Source organism: Paroedura picta, chromosome 6 (genome assembly GCF_049243985.1).
Source record: "Paroedura picta isolate Pp20150507F chromosome 6, Ppicta_v3.0, whole genome shotgun sequence".
Lineage (NCBI taxonomy): Eukaryota > Metazoa > Chordata > Lepidosauria > Squamata > Gekkonidae > Paroedura > Paroedura picta.
The window spans coordinates 98,541,660-98,557,349 of record NC_135374.1 but is presented as its reverse complement, the minus strand read 5'-3'; the positions used below and the strand labels follow the sequence as shown (position 1 = coordinate 98,557,349).

Below are 15,690 nucleotides of genomic sequence, written 5' to 3'. Positions count from 1 at the left end.
ATAAATAGTCACCCTTCGCTCCAAAAGCCATCCCTCGGGGGGCGCCCTGGGCTGAAAATATTAGGAAGGCTACAGACTCTTTAAAAACGTTGGCTTCGAGGGTTGCTGAGTTCCCCAGCGCAAGGAAAACCGCCCAATCGTCCGACAAAGGGTTCTGATTGCTGTTGTCCTTCTCGCGGGGATGACATCGGGGTCCCCGGGGGGACAGGCCTGCTGGAAGGGGGAGGTGGGGAGGGCGCGCCCAGAGGCAAAGCTGCGAACGCAGCCAGGGGGGCACCTCGTCAGGGCCTCCGTGTTCAACTTGTCAGACGCAGCGTGATATGGATCTGTCATCGATCTAGGACGTCTTAATTCAAATACTTCTCCCGGATCAATGTCCTTGTTTTACGGGTACTAAATGGCAGCGAGGTGGGGAGGGCGGGGAAGGTGAAGTCACGCGCAATTTAAACACCTTGGCGCGAGGCTGGAGGGCTTCCGACAGGAGGCTGGTGCGCGAATTCCCTCCACACGGACCGCGATCAACTCTAGACCACACTGGTCAATTTCAGTTGTCTGAACGAAATTCCCCGGATAGCAATGGCACGATTCCGCTGCCATCAATGGGAACACGTTGGTGCACGCGCGCGCACTGGCGGACGTTCTGTGCATACCTAACCATTCGGGTTCTGGACCGAGGTGCGGATTGGGGCACATCCCTACCTTCCAGGGGTGTTGTGAGCCTCAGTTCGGAAATACCTGTTCCAGAACGTGAACAAATACGATATCTGCTTGGTACGAGTCAAATTGTCGTGTCTGGAAGGGCTCCGCTTTTTCCCACCCGCACTTTCCTTCGGGATTTCCCCCCCCCCCCACAAACACACACACACCCTTCTCTCTCCTTAAAAAAAAAAAAAAAACAGTTCACCCACGTTTAGTAAATCAGCTCTCTACAGTTCGTGTTTTTGTTTGCTCTCCGCTTAAGGCATTTGTTTGACTGCGGCATTATGCAAATATATGCTAATGATCATGAAGCCTATTTGCAAGTAGTTGTCGTTAGTGCACACATGTTATTGATATTTAGGGGGGGGAGGATATTCCAGAAGAGGGGAAATGCCTTCTGGGGAACAATTAAAACGAGAGAGCAATTAACAGCTTGTCTCAAGAAGTTCCTTTTGTGTTTTGTGTTTTGGTGTGCCTGTGTGTGTAGGGGAGAGGAGCATGGAAAAATTATTCACGCAAAAATTCACACGCAAACAAACCTCCTTGGCAAAATAAAGGATTCGTGTCAACAAAAAACTAGCTGCGATCCTGTGCAGGCTTGCAGAGGTTCATAGGATCGCGGGCAGCCCCATCTTTACGAGTCTAATTGAAATTAGTAGACCGGAACGCCCAAGAAAAGATGCTTGGGAGAAACAGCTTTTCCAGGATTGCACCTGGATTTCCCCCTTCTGCCTGCCAGAAGGTATCCCTTTCCTTCTGCAGGGTCACCTCCGGCCTTCTACAGGGAGAAGCGACAAACGTCCTTTTCCCCGGAGGGCGCCGATCAGCCCTCGGAGTGGAGTCGCTGGCTCTCGGTGGCCCGAGGAGCTGCCTTGGCTGTGCACACCCCGGGGAGGGAGACCTGGGCGCTGGCGTCCCCAGTCATCTGCCCCTTCCAATGACCCCGTCCATCAGGCGCGGGAGGGGGGGCCGCCTGGTTGGCTTTCGGCGACAGGGACAGATGATTACCAACTGCAGCAAAAAAGAAAAAGAAAGAAAGAAAGCTACCGTGCGCGCCTGGAGGAGGGAAAGGCAGAGGGCCAATCGGGAAGAGACGCCCTCTCAGTCTTCCATCGCGCCCTCGGGACTTGCAATGGGTTAAACGCTTTCCCTTGGACTTCCTTCGCCTTGCCGGGCAGGAAAAGGGCTCCCAAGTCCAGGTTGGGGCATCACCCGCTGGTGGTTTTTTGTCTTGTTTTTGTGGGTTTTTTTACTTCCCTTAAATTTAATTCTTAAACCAACTGCAAGGAGTGGGGCTGCCTGAGTCCCTTGTGGGACTGGGGAACAACAAGCACGCCCAGGCGAAGAGGATCAGGGGCACCCAGAAATGTAAAAACAACTTTTGGGTGAAAGAGAACTAGCACAGTCATGGTCCAGGCATCTGCGGAGAAACACCCTGGTGTGATCCCCAAACCAGTCGCCTCCTGAGGCCCATGCGCCCTTCCCGCCCCCATGGATACACACCCGGAGGTGGGAAATGCACCTTCTTCTTCCAAGGCCCGGTTTCCAGGGTCACAGGGCTCTTCCCTCCGGAGCGGACAAGCAACACACCCGCACACCGCAACCTTCTTCTTGACCTGTATTTCTCCAGTGGCTGGAGAACCCACGCGGGTCGGGCCCAACGCAGGGAAGAATTGGGGATTTCTTACGCCTTGCTAAAGGCCTGCTGCCTCCAAGCGGCTGTCGCTGGAGCGCCCCGTTTGTCTCTCTCCCCCCGATTTCTTTCGGCCTGGCCAGTCCCCAGACCGAAAGGCAGGTGTGGCAGAGGGAAAAGGTGGCCAGGTTGATGACCGGGGGGGGGGGGAATCAGTAATACCGCTTGATCGAGGGTGGGGCTCTCAGCCCGCCTGCCCCCTTGTCACAAAGCTTCTTGCGGCCAGCAAGGGGGTGCCAAAGAAATGAGACTACCCCGAGAGCCCCCCGGATCGCGATGCCCCCCGCTTTTCTTGTGCCCTGCCCGGGTGGCCTAATTTCTCTTCTCCCCCCTCCCCCCCCCCATGCCTCTCCTAGAAACGCCCCGAAGCTCGGCTGCCGTTCTCAAACCCGCTTGAGGGCAGAGAGGGACACCAAAGGCTGCGATCCCTAGCGGAAGGGGGAGGGCTCACTTCTGCGTCAGCCTGCTCAGGATCGCATCCTACCCTAAGACCCCTTGCCCACGAGTACGCCCCAGGGATTCGGAGCAGAATCCCGCAAACGTCTTGCTTGTTGGAGCGCCCAAGGTCCTCGAAAGGAAGCAGTGAAGCGAAGCCTTAAGGGGTGGGTGCGCGTGCCTCGTATTACGCTTGCTCTGTTGGGACCCGGTTAGGAAATGAGTGGATCGCGCAGCTGGGGCGGGGAGGCCCCGTGCCAGTGGAGCGGTCCCCTGGCCTCCGTGGCCGAGGCCAGGCCAAAACCCCAACCCAGCGGCGCCTCAAAGGACCCACGATCTTTCTTCCAGCAGGATCCTTCCTGGAATCGGGACGGGCGAGCCTCGAAGGTGCCCCCTGGCCGTCTCCCGTGGGTGGCCATCCCAAGAGAGATGCCCCCTCGCTGGAATGCGGGCCAGCTGCTGAGAGGGGACGGGGAGTGTGATTTGCGCCATCGCTAAATGTTCCTGATACTCCCCCCCCACACACACGCCCTTTCCTCTTTAACCAACAACCACAACCACAAAAAAAGGAACACCAGGCCGGCCGGGCTCTGCCCAGGCTGCCTCCCTGCATGTATTCGCCTCTTCCTCTGCCTTCCTCGGCGCATCCTTCCGGTCGCCTCCCTTTCAGCAGAGGGGAAGAAGCTGTCCCGATAAATCACAGGCTGACATTTTGACAGCGCGCAGTGGATCAGCGATATGGCTCCCATATGGCCCCCTTAGTTATGAATGACAGAGTCCGGCGCAAAGACAGCGACGCCTTCCCGGCCAGCCCGCGCCCGCCAGCCTCTTCCCCGCCTCAGGGGCCGGACAGAGCCCGAAGTGACCGCCGGGCCAGTGGAAAGTCCAGGGGACGGCGGCGGCAGCGGGAGAGGGGGGGGAAATCTGGCATCCTTTTTTGGGGAGGGGGATGCAAAGGAGTGGGGTCGATTCCTGAGTTTCTATTCGCTGCCAGCTTTGCTTTACACGTGTGCTTAATTGTCCCCGGATCGTGCCCCTTTGAGTAAAGAAGTCTCCACCGTGCTACAAGGTGGTTTGTGGGGGGGGGGTTAACCCCCTCCTCCATGATGGCAGCAAACCCAACTTTGCTTCCTTCGTAGATTCCCCCCTCCCCAAAAAAACTCATTCACACATCTAACCACTTCCCCACCTCCCCTGTACAGTCGCAACTCCCCCAAACCGCTGGCGAATATAAGGAACAATAAATTTTAATAGCAGGAGGGGGGAGGGATTCTCTGCGACCCCCCGGGTCTTGCGGTTGGAGCTGTTGTTGTTTTTAAAATAGGCATTTAAAAGTTACAACCCTGGCTGAGATTTTCACAACTTCCCTTTTGCCTGAGTATTCGGCTTCTGTAGACCAAAGCCTGACAAAAACCGGGGACGGGACCTGGCTTTTTTTTTTTTTGTTTGTTTGTTCCCAATAATAACAAAGGGAGGCTGCCCGCCCCCCCCCCCGCCCCAGCACATGCGGTCTTCAAGGGGGTCAGAGGTCGACCGGCCTAAAAGTGGCTGAGCTCGGAGGTATCAAAGGTGGCTTGCAACTTAATATCTTGTTGATGAGCCTGTTGAATTTACGAGTGTCTGGACTGCAGACAACCGCCCGAGGCAAGGCAGGCCAAGGGGACATCAGCCGGAGTGGCCCCGTACACACGTTCTCTTGGGGTTGACACGGAAATCACGAACAACTCCCTCCCCTTCGGCCGGCCCAGCTCTCAGCGTCTCCAAAGCGGCCGAGCTTGGAATTTCATCAACAGACACGCTAGAGGCAAATAGACTCAGAAGCGAATCTGACCAATTTCTGCTGGTCTCCGCGAAGAGTCGAGACCTTACCCAATCAGGGCCCGATCCAGCCCCACTTCAGACCCGCCTGCTCTTGAATGGAACGGGAATGGCGATCCGCTCTCTTCCTGCCCTAGCAAGGACAGAGACGGAGCTCCACATTTACTCGGGAGTCAGCCTCCAAGCGCTTCGGAGAGGCTTCATCCCCGGGAAATGTCTCTAGGTTCGCGGCGCCCTTGGGCCGTAGCGTTACTCGCGAGGAGACGCCACTGAACAGCTCGGGACGTTCCCGGACAAACACGCCTCGACTAAAGCGCCCGGCCCTGCTGCTAGAACGCGGCGGCCCGGCTGTGATGCCCCGGACCTCCTCGGGCCAACGTCCTCCTTCGGGCGCAATTCACGACGCGCGAGAAAGGGGGCCCACAAACGCCGGGCCATTCTCCCTCCACTCGCTCTTCCGCGGCACTCGCCTTCCCCGGACCCGGGCAGCCAAAACAGCCCTCGTGGGATCCAGCCCACCCACCCCCACTGTCATTTGCAGCGGCAGGTCGCTTAGACGCCGCGCATCCTAGCGCACGAGGCGCCAATATCGGCCGCATTGACCGCCAGCAAGGAAGGAAGGAAGGAAGGAAGGAAGGAAGGAAGGAAGGAAGGAAGGAAATGGGGGAGGGAGACTTACAGAATGGGGCGCTTGGGCCATGAGAACTGTTGCTGCGCTGATCTATTGCATCTGGTCTAGTCCCTTTGGCCCCCGGAGAAATGGGTTCAGGCCTTTCCCCCGGGCAATTGCGACGGCCGGCCTTTCTCCCCCTCGCCAAAGAAGGAGCTTCTCAGGCGGCCCTCCGGCCAGTGGCCCATGAAAGGGACTGCGGCTTTTCTTTCTCGGCTCTTCTCTCCCCCTCTTCCGCTTCTTTCCCTTCTCACCCCGTGACATAAAGGGGGGGGGGGGTGGAGAGGGTTTTGCGGTTTGGAGAGAGAAATAAAGCATTTATTTCGGGCAGGGGGGGGGGGTTGGAGACGGAGATCTGGCTTTGAACTTGGATCAGCTCCTGTTTCCTGCGGGGAGAGGAGAAACTGGAAGTTTTGAAAGGAAAGCAAAGAGCCCAGCCTGCGGGGGCTCTGGCTGGAATGAGCGAGTTTACACGCCACCGAAAAGTGTCCTGAAAGAAAGAAAGAAAGAAAGAAAGAAAGAAAGAAAGAAAGAAAGAAAGAAAGAAAGAAAGAAAGAAAGAAAGAAAGAAAGAAAGAAAGAAAGAAAGAAAGAAAGAAAGAAAGAAAGAAAGAAAGAAAGAAAGAAAGAAAGAAGCGAGGGTTAACTGTGTGGCTGTATGTATAGGCAAAGAACTAAACAGTGTATATATATCTTGTGTCTTCCTCCCACCGCTTATTCCAGGGGAAATAGGGCTCCGTTCCCTGCCACAATCCCTTGAAAACCATGCCCACCGAAAGCGTCGGATTTATTTCCAAGCAGAGCTGCCTTAGAGCTCCTACTCCAGAAACTCTCGGGGCTGGGTTCCCGGGGTTCCTACCGCGTAAGTTCTCAGGCCGCCCCAGTGGTGTCCAGCCAAGGTGAATAAACGGCACTCTCCCCCACCCCTGGTTTTCTCTGCCCTTCGTTCAAGCCCTTCTTTCGGAAAAGGGGGGCTTAAGCCTGACGGAGAGAAACGGACGGTTGACTTAGCCAGCTCCGTTCGTCGGGTCAAGGGAAGGGCACGGGCAGCCCCCTCCCTCCGCCTAGCAAGTTGGTAAGAGGAGCAGAGGGCGGGGGCCAAGCCGAGTGAGCAGGGGCCAAGGGAAGGATGAGAGTGGGGCACGGGGGTGGGGGTGGGGTTCGAGCCCTGGACGGGGAGCCGAGAGGTGCTCAGCTGCAGCAGTTCCTGGGGAAAGTGGGGGTTCGTTTTTGTCAGGGAAAAAATCTGTCGCGCTCCGAGCTGGAAAGCAGATCTGTCCTCTCATCTACCTCGACCTGATGGGTGTCAGAAAAGAGGAATGAGTGAATTTTGTTTAAACAGTGTTGGACCGGAGTGGCATAGATAGATAGATAGATAGATAGATAGATAGATAGATAGATAGATAGATAGATAGATAGAGAGAGAGAGAGAGAGAGAGAGAGAGAGAGAGAGAGAGAGAGAGATAGAGAGATAGAGAGATAGAGAGATAGATAGGAAGGAAGGAAGGAAGGAAGGAAGGAAGGAAGGAAGGAAGGAAGGAAGGAAGGAAGGAAGGAAGGGATTCGCAGTGCTCCCACCAATTATTCACTTTGCATAGTTATACATTATGGTAACAGAAAGTGTAATAAAAGGAGTCAGTGGAAAAATCCTGCCTAATGATCGCGTATGCCCGAGGTCGGTATGATGTGTCCTTCCTTCCTTTTCTGACCTGAGACAGAACAGCTTCCAGAGGACACCATCGGAACAGGGGCGTGTGCGTGTGGATAAAGAGCCCTGTTCTCCCGCAAATAAGACCCTCACATTTTCCTTTCCCGCTCCCATCTCAGTAGACTAAAAGGCTTATTGGGATGAGATTGGGTAAAAAAAAAAAAAAAAAAAAGGCGGGTTAGCCTGTGGGTCAGTCCGCAGTCAAGGCGTGCCCAGGACCGTCGTTTTAAAGATGATTGTCCGCCTCTCCAAAACCAGCTCTTCCAGGGAACACCATGGACACGAGTGGGCAGGGCGCGTTGTCAAGTGTACAGAAATCTCGGAGTCGAGATCGGGCCCCCAGGACGGGCGTTCATTCACCCCCAGTTCTCTCCTCTCTCGCACAGTCATCCAGCCACGGAAACCTTCCAGTGACTGCTTCAAAATACGAACTTTCCCCCATTTAGCAGCAAGATCCCCCCACCCATCCCCCACCCCAGCTACCCACTAGCCTTCGCCTTTCGCCTTTCTGTTCCACGGGCCAGACATCTCCATTGACTCCCGTGTCATCCTTCCAGCGCATCACACACCCCTTTGGTTTCAATGGGGAAGGAGACAAACCCCCCTGGGTTTCAGAGGCAGGCGGCGCCTTCCCCCGCGGCTCCCCTTCCCCCTACAGCTGTTTATTTGCCCGGATTTCGCTCCCCTTTGACCCTCCGCCTATCCACCCAAGCTCGCCTTTCCTTCTTCCTGCCCAGGTTTCCGCGGCTCAGAATTGGGGGGCTCACCCCTTTCCCTTCCAAGAGCTCCATCAAAAAGTGCTGGCAACCCCCTCCTCCCTCCCCCCCAGCGCATCTCAGACTTATTTGTGCTCTTCACCCCCACCCCGCACCCCCCCCCCACTGGCCCTCCTCGTTCTTCCTGCCCTCTGCTCGAAAGGCTGCCCCTCTCTGGCCTTGGCCAGGAGGGGGGCGGTGGGGGGGGGCGCTGGGGCTGGGGGAACTGTCGCCGACGCCGCTGCCCGGGTTGGGAGCAGAGAGGAGGGAGGCGGGGGGGGAGAGAGGGAGAGGCGGGCCGGGGCCGGGGACGCGCGAGTGGCTATTAGCCCATCTAGGGGGGAAGGCTTGGATTGATGGGGCCCGGCCGACCAATGAGACGGCGCCTGGAGAACGGCCTGGCCGCTGTTAAAGGGGGCGGTGGGAGAAGAGCTGCCAGTCCAGGCTAGGCTCGAGCGGGAGAGGCTGGGAGGAGAAGGGGGTGGGCAGGGGGGGATAAAAAGCCGCCACAGCAGAGGCGCCCACCGCAACGAGCAGGCGAGGCAGAGAGGCGAGCAGGGAGATCCAGCCGGCGCCCAACCAGACCACCCCCCCCCCGCCGGCGAAGAGGAGGAGGAGGAGGAAGCAGGATCTCATCGCGGAGCCCCCCCTCGGGGCTGGAGCCTCTCCATGGCGGGCGCTGCTGCCGCGCTCGGCCGCGCCTGAGCGGGATCCGGTCGGAGGGACGGCCGCGGAGCACTCCCCCCTCCCCTCCTGTCCTCTCCTCTCCCCCCCCCCCGCGCCCGTGTTATTGTTCTGGGCTGCCTTTCTAAAATCCGCCTCTCCCCCTCCTTTTCCTCCCCTCCCTTCCCCTCCGCCCCTCCCCTCCTCCTCTTCCTCCTCCCGGCTTAAAGAGCGAGCCGGGGAGAAGGCGAGCGGGTAAGCGGGCGAGAGGCGAGGCGGCAGCAGCGGCAGCAGCAAGTTGGGAGCGCCGAGCCGAATGGCCGGCCGAGGAGGGGAGGACTGAGCGCGGGGGGCGCCGAGAGAGGCAGGCAGGCAGGCAGGCAGGCAGGCAGAGAGGGCGAAGCGGAGCCCAGAGGGGAGGGAGGGAGGGAGGGGGTGGCGGAGGGGGGGCGGCCAGCGCAGCGAAGGGAGGCCCGGGGCGGTGGGGGCGCGGCGGGCGTGGGTCGGGCGCGGGTCTATACAGGCGGCTGGCCGGTGGGGAGCAAGGCTGTTGGCGCGCCGGCCGGCCGGGCGAGGGAAGGCGAGGCGAGGACCCCCGCGGCCCCCCGGCCCCTCCGCCCCTAGCCCCCCTCCGGCGCCCTCGCACCCCCGCCGCCCCTTCTGCTCGCGGCCGGGCCTCGGCCCGCCTGCCTGGGGATGCTGCTGGACGCGGGGCCGCAGTTCCCGGCGCTGGGCGTGGGCTCGTTCGGGCGGCCCCCGGCTTCGGCGGCGGCGGCGGCGGCGGCGGAGCTGCAGGAGCGGGAGCTGAGCCTGCCGGGGGGCTTCGCGGACTCGGCGGCGGCGGCGGCGGCGGCGCACCTGGGCGCCTTCAAGCTCAACGCGGCGGCGGCGGCGGCGGCAGCGGCAGCGGCGGCGGCGGCGCACGACCTGTCCCCGGGCCAGGGCTCGGCCTTCAGCTCGCAGGCGCCCGCCTACCCGCACGCCGCCCATGTGGGCTCCTACTCGGCGCCGCCCTTCAACGCGCCGCGGGACTTCTTGTTCCGCGGCCGGGGCTTCGGCGAGGCCTCCGGGGCCGGCGGCGGCCAGCACGGACTCTTCGGCGCGGCGGCGGCGGCGGGCAACCTGCACCACCCGCACGCCGAGGCGCAGGGCGGCCACCTGCTCTTCCCGGGCATCGGCGAGCAGCACGGCGCTCCCGGCTCGCCCAACGTGCTCAACGGGCAGATGCGGCTGGGCCTGCCGGGCGAGGTCTTCGGCCGCTCGGACCAGTACCGCCAGGTGTCCAGCCCCAGGACTGACCCCTACGCCGCCGCGGCCCAGCTGCACGGCCAGTACGGCCCCATGAACATGGGCATGAACATGGCGGCGCACCATGCCCACCACCCGCACGCCCACCCGCACCCGCACCACCACCATCACCACCACCACCACCACCCGGGCGCCTTCTTCCGCTACATGCGCCAGCAGTGCATCAAGCAGGAGCTCATCTGCAAGTGGGTCGACCCCGAGCAGCTGAGCAGCCCCAAGAAGAGCTGCAACAAGACCTTCAGCACCATGCACGAGCTGGTCACCCACGTCTCCGTCGAGCACGTCGGCGGGCCCGAGCAGAGCAACCACATCTGCTTCTGGGAGGAGTGTCCGCGCGAGGGGAAGCCCTTCAAGGCCAAGTACAAGCTGGTCAACCACATCCGCGTCCACACCGGCGAGAAGCCCTTCCCCTGCCCCTTCCCAGGCTGCGGCAAGGTCTTCGCCCGCTCCGAGAACCTCAAGATCCACAAGCGGACGCACACAGGTCAGTCCCTGCGCGGGAGGAGGCCGGATGGGGGGCTGGGGGGCGGCGGCATGGGGAAGCCCGCGCGGCCTTTCAAGCCACAACAAAGCCGCCTTTCCAACATGGGGCCGGCCGGCTGTCGCGCTCACCCACCAGCCGCCAGGAGTGTCGCTCCCCTTTGTGGAAGCCTGAGGCTGCTGGAATCGCTTGCCCCAAACCACCCCGTTCTTTCCAGAAGTTGCCCGGGGCTCGCCGGCTCGCCCAGCCCGGGCCCCGGTTCCCCAGCGCGGCTCCTGGGAAGTAGGAACTCTGTATCGGAGCCAGGAGCCGAATGCTCCAAAGCCACCGTGGAAATGTACGGCCCGGGGGCCAGAGCCGGGAAGGAAACCCGGAGGCTCCTTAGCGCAAAGTCCGCGCCTCGTCCAAGGGAGTCCCGTGGCGTTCAGAGGCATTTACGGCCAAGTAAACATCCACCTCCCGCGCGGGTCTCCGTGGAGGTGGCTTCTTTCGAAATCCACCGGCTTCCACGAAGGACAAACACGGGGAAGGGCTCCGGGAGAGAGAAACGCCTGAGCTGCCTTCGGGTAAACAAAGCCAGGCGCGCTGAAGCCTTTAGGAAATGTGTGAAAGGGCGGTGATTGCGCCGGGGGGGGGGGTGGGTTATAGGTTGCCTATCTTTTTGTCTTCTGGACGGGGAGGAACTGGTCTAGAAGACCAGCACGGAGGGCGACACGTCCCTCTTCTCAGTTTTCCTCCCCACACGCACAGGTTTTCCATTAAATTTAAATGGGGTGAGGCCGAGCCAAGAAAACACAAAAAATTTAGCTTCCTTCCCCCAAGTGCTTTGAACGTCTCACTTAACTGAATGTAGTAACTGAATAACTGAGTAACTGAATGTGGTTTTGCACGAGTTCGTTAAAATGGCGCAATAACAGGCGGGGGGGGGGGCTTTTGTGGCTGACAAACTTCTCCTCCCCCCTTTTCCCAACGGGAGAGAAAAAAGGCGGCCGTTCGGGCAAAAGAGCCGAACAAACCGCCTCCTGGCTGGCTCCTGCAACCTTTCTCCCTGCCAGATTTTATCTCCCCCCCCCCAAAAAATACACAACAACAGGAAAGCCAAAACATCAGCGCGATTTCCGGGCATCAATATTTACAGGGAGCAAGAACGGGGCGCTCCCCCCCCCCCCCCGTCTCCCCGGACCTTTCTTGGGTGCGAACGGGCCTGGGTGAGAGACGGGCTTAACAAGGTTTAAAACCGCGAGACGCCGATTTGCATGGAGAGGGCCGCTTTTGGAGGTGGGGGGGGGGGGCGGCTCGGAGCAGCTGCCTCGAGGTGCTAATGGAATTTCACGCCAAACTGCCCGCCTTTCCCACCTCCGGTTCCTAGATGGGGAGGGCGATCTGGGCTGGGGGGGGGGCGTTGGTGGGGTTCTCGCACCATCGGATTACTCGGAAATGTGGCAACAGGCCGTAGAAGCTCCCGGCAGATTCCCAGGGACCGCTTTGCATGTTGGCTGGCGGGCGAAGGGGGGGGGGGTGTCTTTCTCCCTTCCTCCCCCCTCCCCTCCCGTCCCCAGGGCGGATATTTGTGGATTGACTTCCAAAGTCCTTGCGGGAAAGTTGGCGGAGGGGGGGGGGGGAGAAAAGATGCACAGAAGCACGGAGACTTTGGGGTGAAGTTTCGCAGCGAATTGTGTTTGAAGGGCGAGTCAGGGAAGCTTCGGGTTTTTCTCTCCTTGTTTGCTCTTGCTCGGTCCTCACCACGTTTCGATGGATGACTTGCTTTCCCCGAACACCTCCTGGAAACAAAAGGACAGGGGAATTCTCTGAACCGAACAGGGTGTGCGTGTGTGGGGGGGGGGAGTAAAATAAAATTTTAAAGGGCGGACTCTCTTTCTGGATTTCCTTAGGGAAAGAGGTTTTTAAATAAGTGTCCAGATGGGTGTTTTTATGCCTTCTGGCCAGCTCTCTTAGTATTAGATTTATCTATCTATCTAAATCTGCAGTCTCCCCCCCCCCTCCCTCAAAGACAAAACAAAACAAAACAATCCTCCGTTAAATTCCCTTTTGTCTGTTCTTAGCTGGGGTCCTGGCACCAAGATCTTCTTCTTCTTCTTCTTCTTCTTCTTCTTCTTCCCCCTAATAAGCAAGTCAGCGCTGCCCACTTATTCCGGTGCAACTGAGCTGACACTGGAAAGGAAGCCCCACTGAATCCTAGAGACAATCGGGTGAAATTGACACATCCTGGAAGGACTTGGGCGCGCCCCTTGGCAAAGCCGCGCGAGTTGTCCCGGTCTTCTAGATGCCCTTTTAAAATCTTAATTCCTGGGGGGACTTGCTTGGCTGGGCTCGGAGTCGTCCGGGAGGCTGGTTTGCCAGCATCCTCACCCCGTATTGGCCTTTTCCTCCCTCTCTCTTCTCCCCGCCCTCCCCCCTCCCCCCTTTTGCAGGCGAGAAACCGTTCCAGTGCGAATTCGAGGGCTGCGACCGACGCTTCGCCAACAGCAGCGACCGCAAGAAGCACATGCACGTCCACACCTCGGACAAGCCCTACCTGTGCAAGATGTGCGACAAGTCCTACACGCACCCCAGCTCCCTGCGGAAACACATGAAGGTAATCTGGAGCGGACGGGAAGCTGGCGCTGGCCTTGGGGAGGGAAGAGAGGCCTGCCTGACGCCAAGAGGACCACGCTTCTGTAGCCACGGGCGGCAGACTTGCTCGGAAGTAAGTCCCACTGAAATGGTGAGGCTTACTTACGAGTAAGCTCGAGGGCGGAGGGGAGGTGGCGGGAAGCCTTTGCGGGCTGCGCTCTGGCGCGCCGGCCTGGCCTTCGCGGGGACTTCACCCGAGTCGCCTCCTTCTTCTTTTTGTTGTTGTTGCTCCCTGTCGGCGAGGAGTCAGCCCCGGGCAGGGGGTTGGAAGCCTCCGGTGGGGAAAGGCTGAGGCCTGGAGGGAGCGGGCGGGCGGGCTTCCTTGGCCAGCTCGGAGGCTGACGGCGCTGTCTCTCCCCTGCCCTCCCCTCCCCTCCCCTCCGGTGCCGGCAGGTCCACGAGTCTTCCCCGCAAGGCTCCGAGTCGTCCCCGGCCGCCAGCTCCGGCTACGAGTCGTCCACCCCTCCGGGCTTGGTGTCGCCCAGCGCCGAGAGCCAGAGCGCGGCGGCCACTAACTTGTCTCCGGCGGCGGCGGCTGCAGCGGCGGCGGCGGCGGTGTCTGCCGTGCACCGGGGCGGCAGCGGCGGGGCCGGGAGCAACGGCGGGGCCACTGGCGGCGGCGGAGGAGGAGGAGGCGGCGGCGGAGGCGGAGGCGGCGGGGTCGGGGGCAGCGGCTGCCACGGCGGCCTGACCTCCAACTTCAACGAGTGGTACGTCTGAAGGCGGCTCCGGCAGCAGCGCCTGGGATGTGCGCTCTCTCTCCCGCCTTCTCCTCCCCCGTCGCCCCCGGGACGCTTGGGAGCCGCCAAGAAGAAAGGCAGAGAGCAGCGAGAGAGGCCTTCGGGGGGCCCAAGAAGGAGGAAGGAGGAGAAGCCGCCCCGCAGGCTGTGCCGTCCGTGGAGAGCGAGCGAGAGACCCCCCTCCCCGCCGCGGTGCGGTCTCCCGAGCCTTGCCCAAGGGCCTGCCGAGAGACACTCTCCCCCCGCCCCCCCACACCCCCCCGCCGCCTTCCTCCGCCTGCCTCCATCGCCTGGGGAACAAAAGATCAGACGGCCCGACGACCGGCCCTCGGGCTCCTCCCGCCTCGCCCTGCCGCCCCCCCCGCCCCGCCCTCGGATAGTCTCTGTGCACGAGGAGGATGCGGCGTCCCTCCTCCCGTCCAGGTGGGAACTCAAACGTTTTCTTGGATTTCTTGTTGTATAGAAGTTGGTCCGCTTCGTGAAGGATGGATTGGTTCTCCCCCACCCGCGCACCGCCCCCTTTGGGGTTCCCCCCCTGCCGGGGAGGTGTGAGTTCCTCTCTCTCTCCCTCAAAGGATGCGCTCCCTTGTTTATCCCCTCTTTCTCCCTCCCTCCCCCCCCTAATTCTTTTCTCTTTCTCTCTTTCATTCGCGGGGTGGGGGGAGAAGTAACTGTGGAATCAAATGGTTTCTTTTGTAATCGTGGTATTGAATATCGTGTTTCTTTCGGGGGGGGGGGGAAAGAGGCAACTTTGATTGTAAACTTCATTGAACTATAGACTGGAAAGATTTATAAAAACAAACAAACAGAAAAACAAGGAAAAAAACATTTTTTTTTAAGGTGCCAAAGTCTCTATGCTGTTCTTCGAAACACCACCAAGATCAATTCTTCCTTCTCTTCCAACGCTTGTGAATGTATTTCCCCCCCTTGTTAGCTGGGTTTACATGTGACGTTTTAGTGCTTTTGCCAGTTCGATTTGTTAGTTCTTGTTTGGAAGGGCGTGGGGAGGGGGGGAATATGCGTAGTGCCGTTAGGGTATTTTCCCTCCTTTAATAATACCCTTCCTTCTGTAAATACCTGTTGACATATTTATCCATTTGTAATTAAATTATGGTATTAACTTGCTACAGAGGAAACAGTATTTATAAAGAATGTTTCTTAACTATAAATATGTACAATTTGTGAGCATAAAACTGTTTCAGATTTTTTTTTTAATTTGAAGGTTGATGTGGTTTCATCATTTCTTGTGATATGGTCCCCCTCCTCAGAGTAATGCATACAGAAATATAATAAAATGTGTTGAAACTGCAGTCGCTGAACCTCTTCATTCTCTTTAAACAAAGCCAAAAACATCGAGGTTTGCCCGCCCTAAAATCAAGAGTCCGGCAGCACCTTTAAGACTGGCAAAGATTTATTCAAGGCGTGAGCTTTCCAGTGCATGCGCTCTTCCTCAGACTGCGCTCCCTAAGTTAGGCCTGCCCTCGCCACAAATCCCACGGGGAAGTGTATTCAGTTCTTTGAGTCAAAAAATTTTTCACCCCAGATGCTGCTGTTTTAAAGCCCTGCCCGCTTGCAAATTCTTTCATTTCCTTTCTAACAAACCGAGCTAAAATCAAGAGCTTTTCGGTGGAACTCCACCGGAAAAGTTCAGCGCCTCTTTCGGACTCTCCAGCCGAAATCAAAGTTTCTTCGGCTGCTGCTGCTAGGGATCGTAGTAGGCTACACTCTGGTTTAGCAGTCACGATGGTTGTTACTGGAGGCCTGATTGTTTGTCTCCGTAACGAGGTTTCTTCGTAGTGATAAGAGGAGGCGACTTGCTTGCTTATTCGAATACATTATTTGGTAGAAGTCAGGCTCGGTTTGAAGGCTGCTCAGTTTATAGCCCCTCGGAGTCGATTCTAGCTGCCTCCCCACACTGGAGACAATCGCCCATCATTGTGAGGGAAGGAGATGCCATTCGTGCAGAATTTGGATAAACCAAATTGTAGGTTTGCTTGTGGGTGGGTGTTTTTCGTTTTTTTGGGGGTGGGTGGGAGGCAAAATGCATCCTTGTTCTCAGTGGCTTTTCTGTGAAATCAGAGTTTTC

The 15,690-nt window shown here is 58.7% G+C and overlaps 1 protein-coding gene across 1 annotated transcript; it reads left to right on the top strand.

Moving 5' to 3' along the window:
* The first annotated feature begins 8,233 nt into the window (after nt 1-8,233).
* Nucleotides 8,234-14,914, top strand: ZIC2 (Zic family zinc finger 2). Its single transcript, XM_077343815.1, is given in 5 exon segments — nt 8,234-9,318; nt 9,321-9,360; nt 9,362-10,233; nt 12,663-12,826; nt 13,258-14,914. Coding segments are annotated over 5 exon segments (1,584 nt in total). The 5' UTR covers nt 8,234-9,137; the 3' UTR covers nt 13,585-14,914.
* The last annotated feature ends 776 nt before the right edge of the window (nt 14,915-15,690 follow it).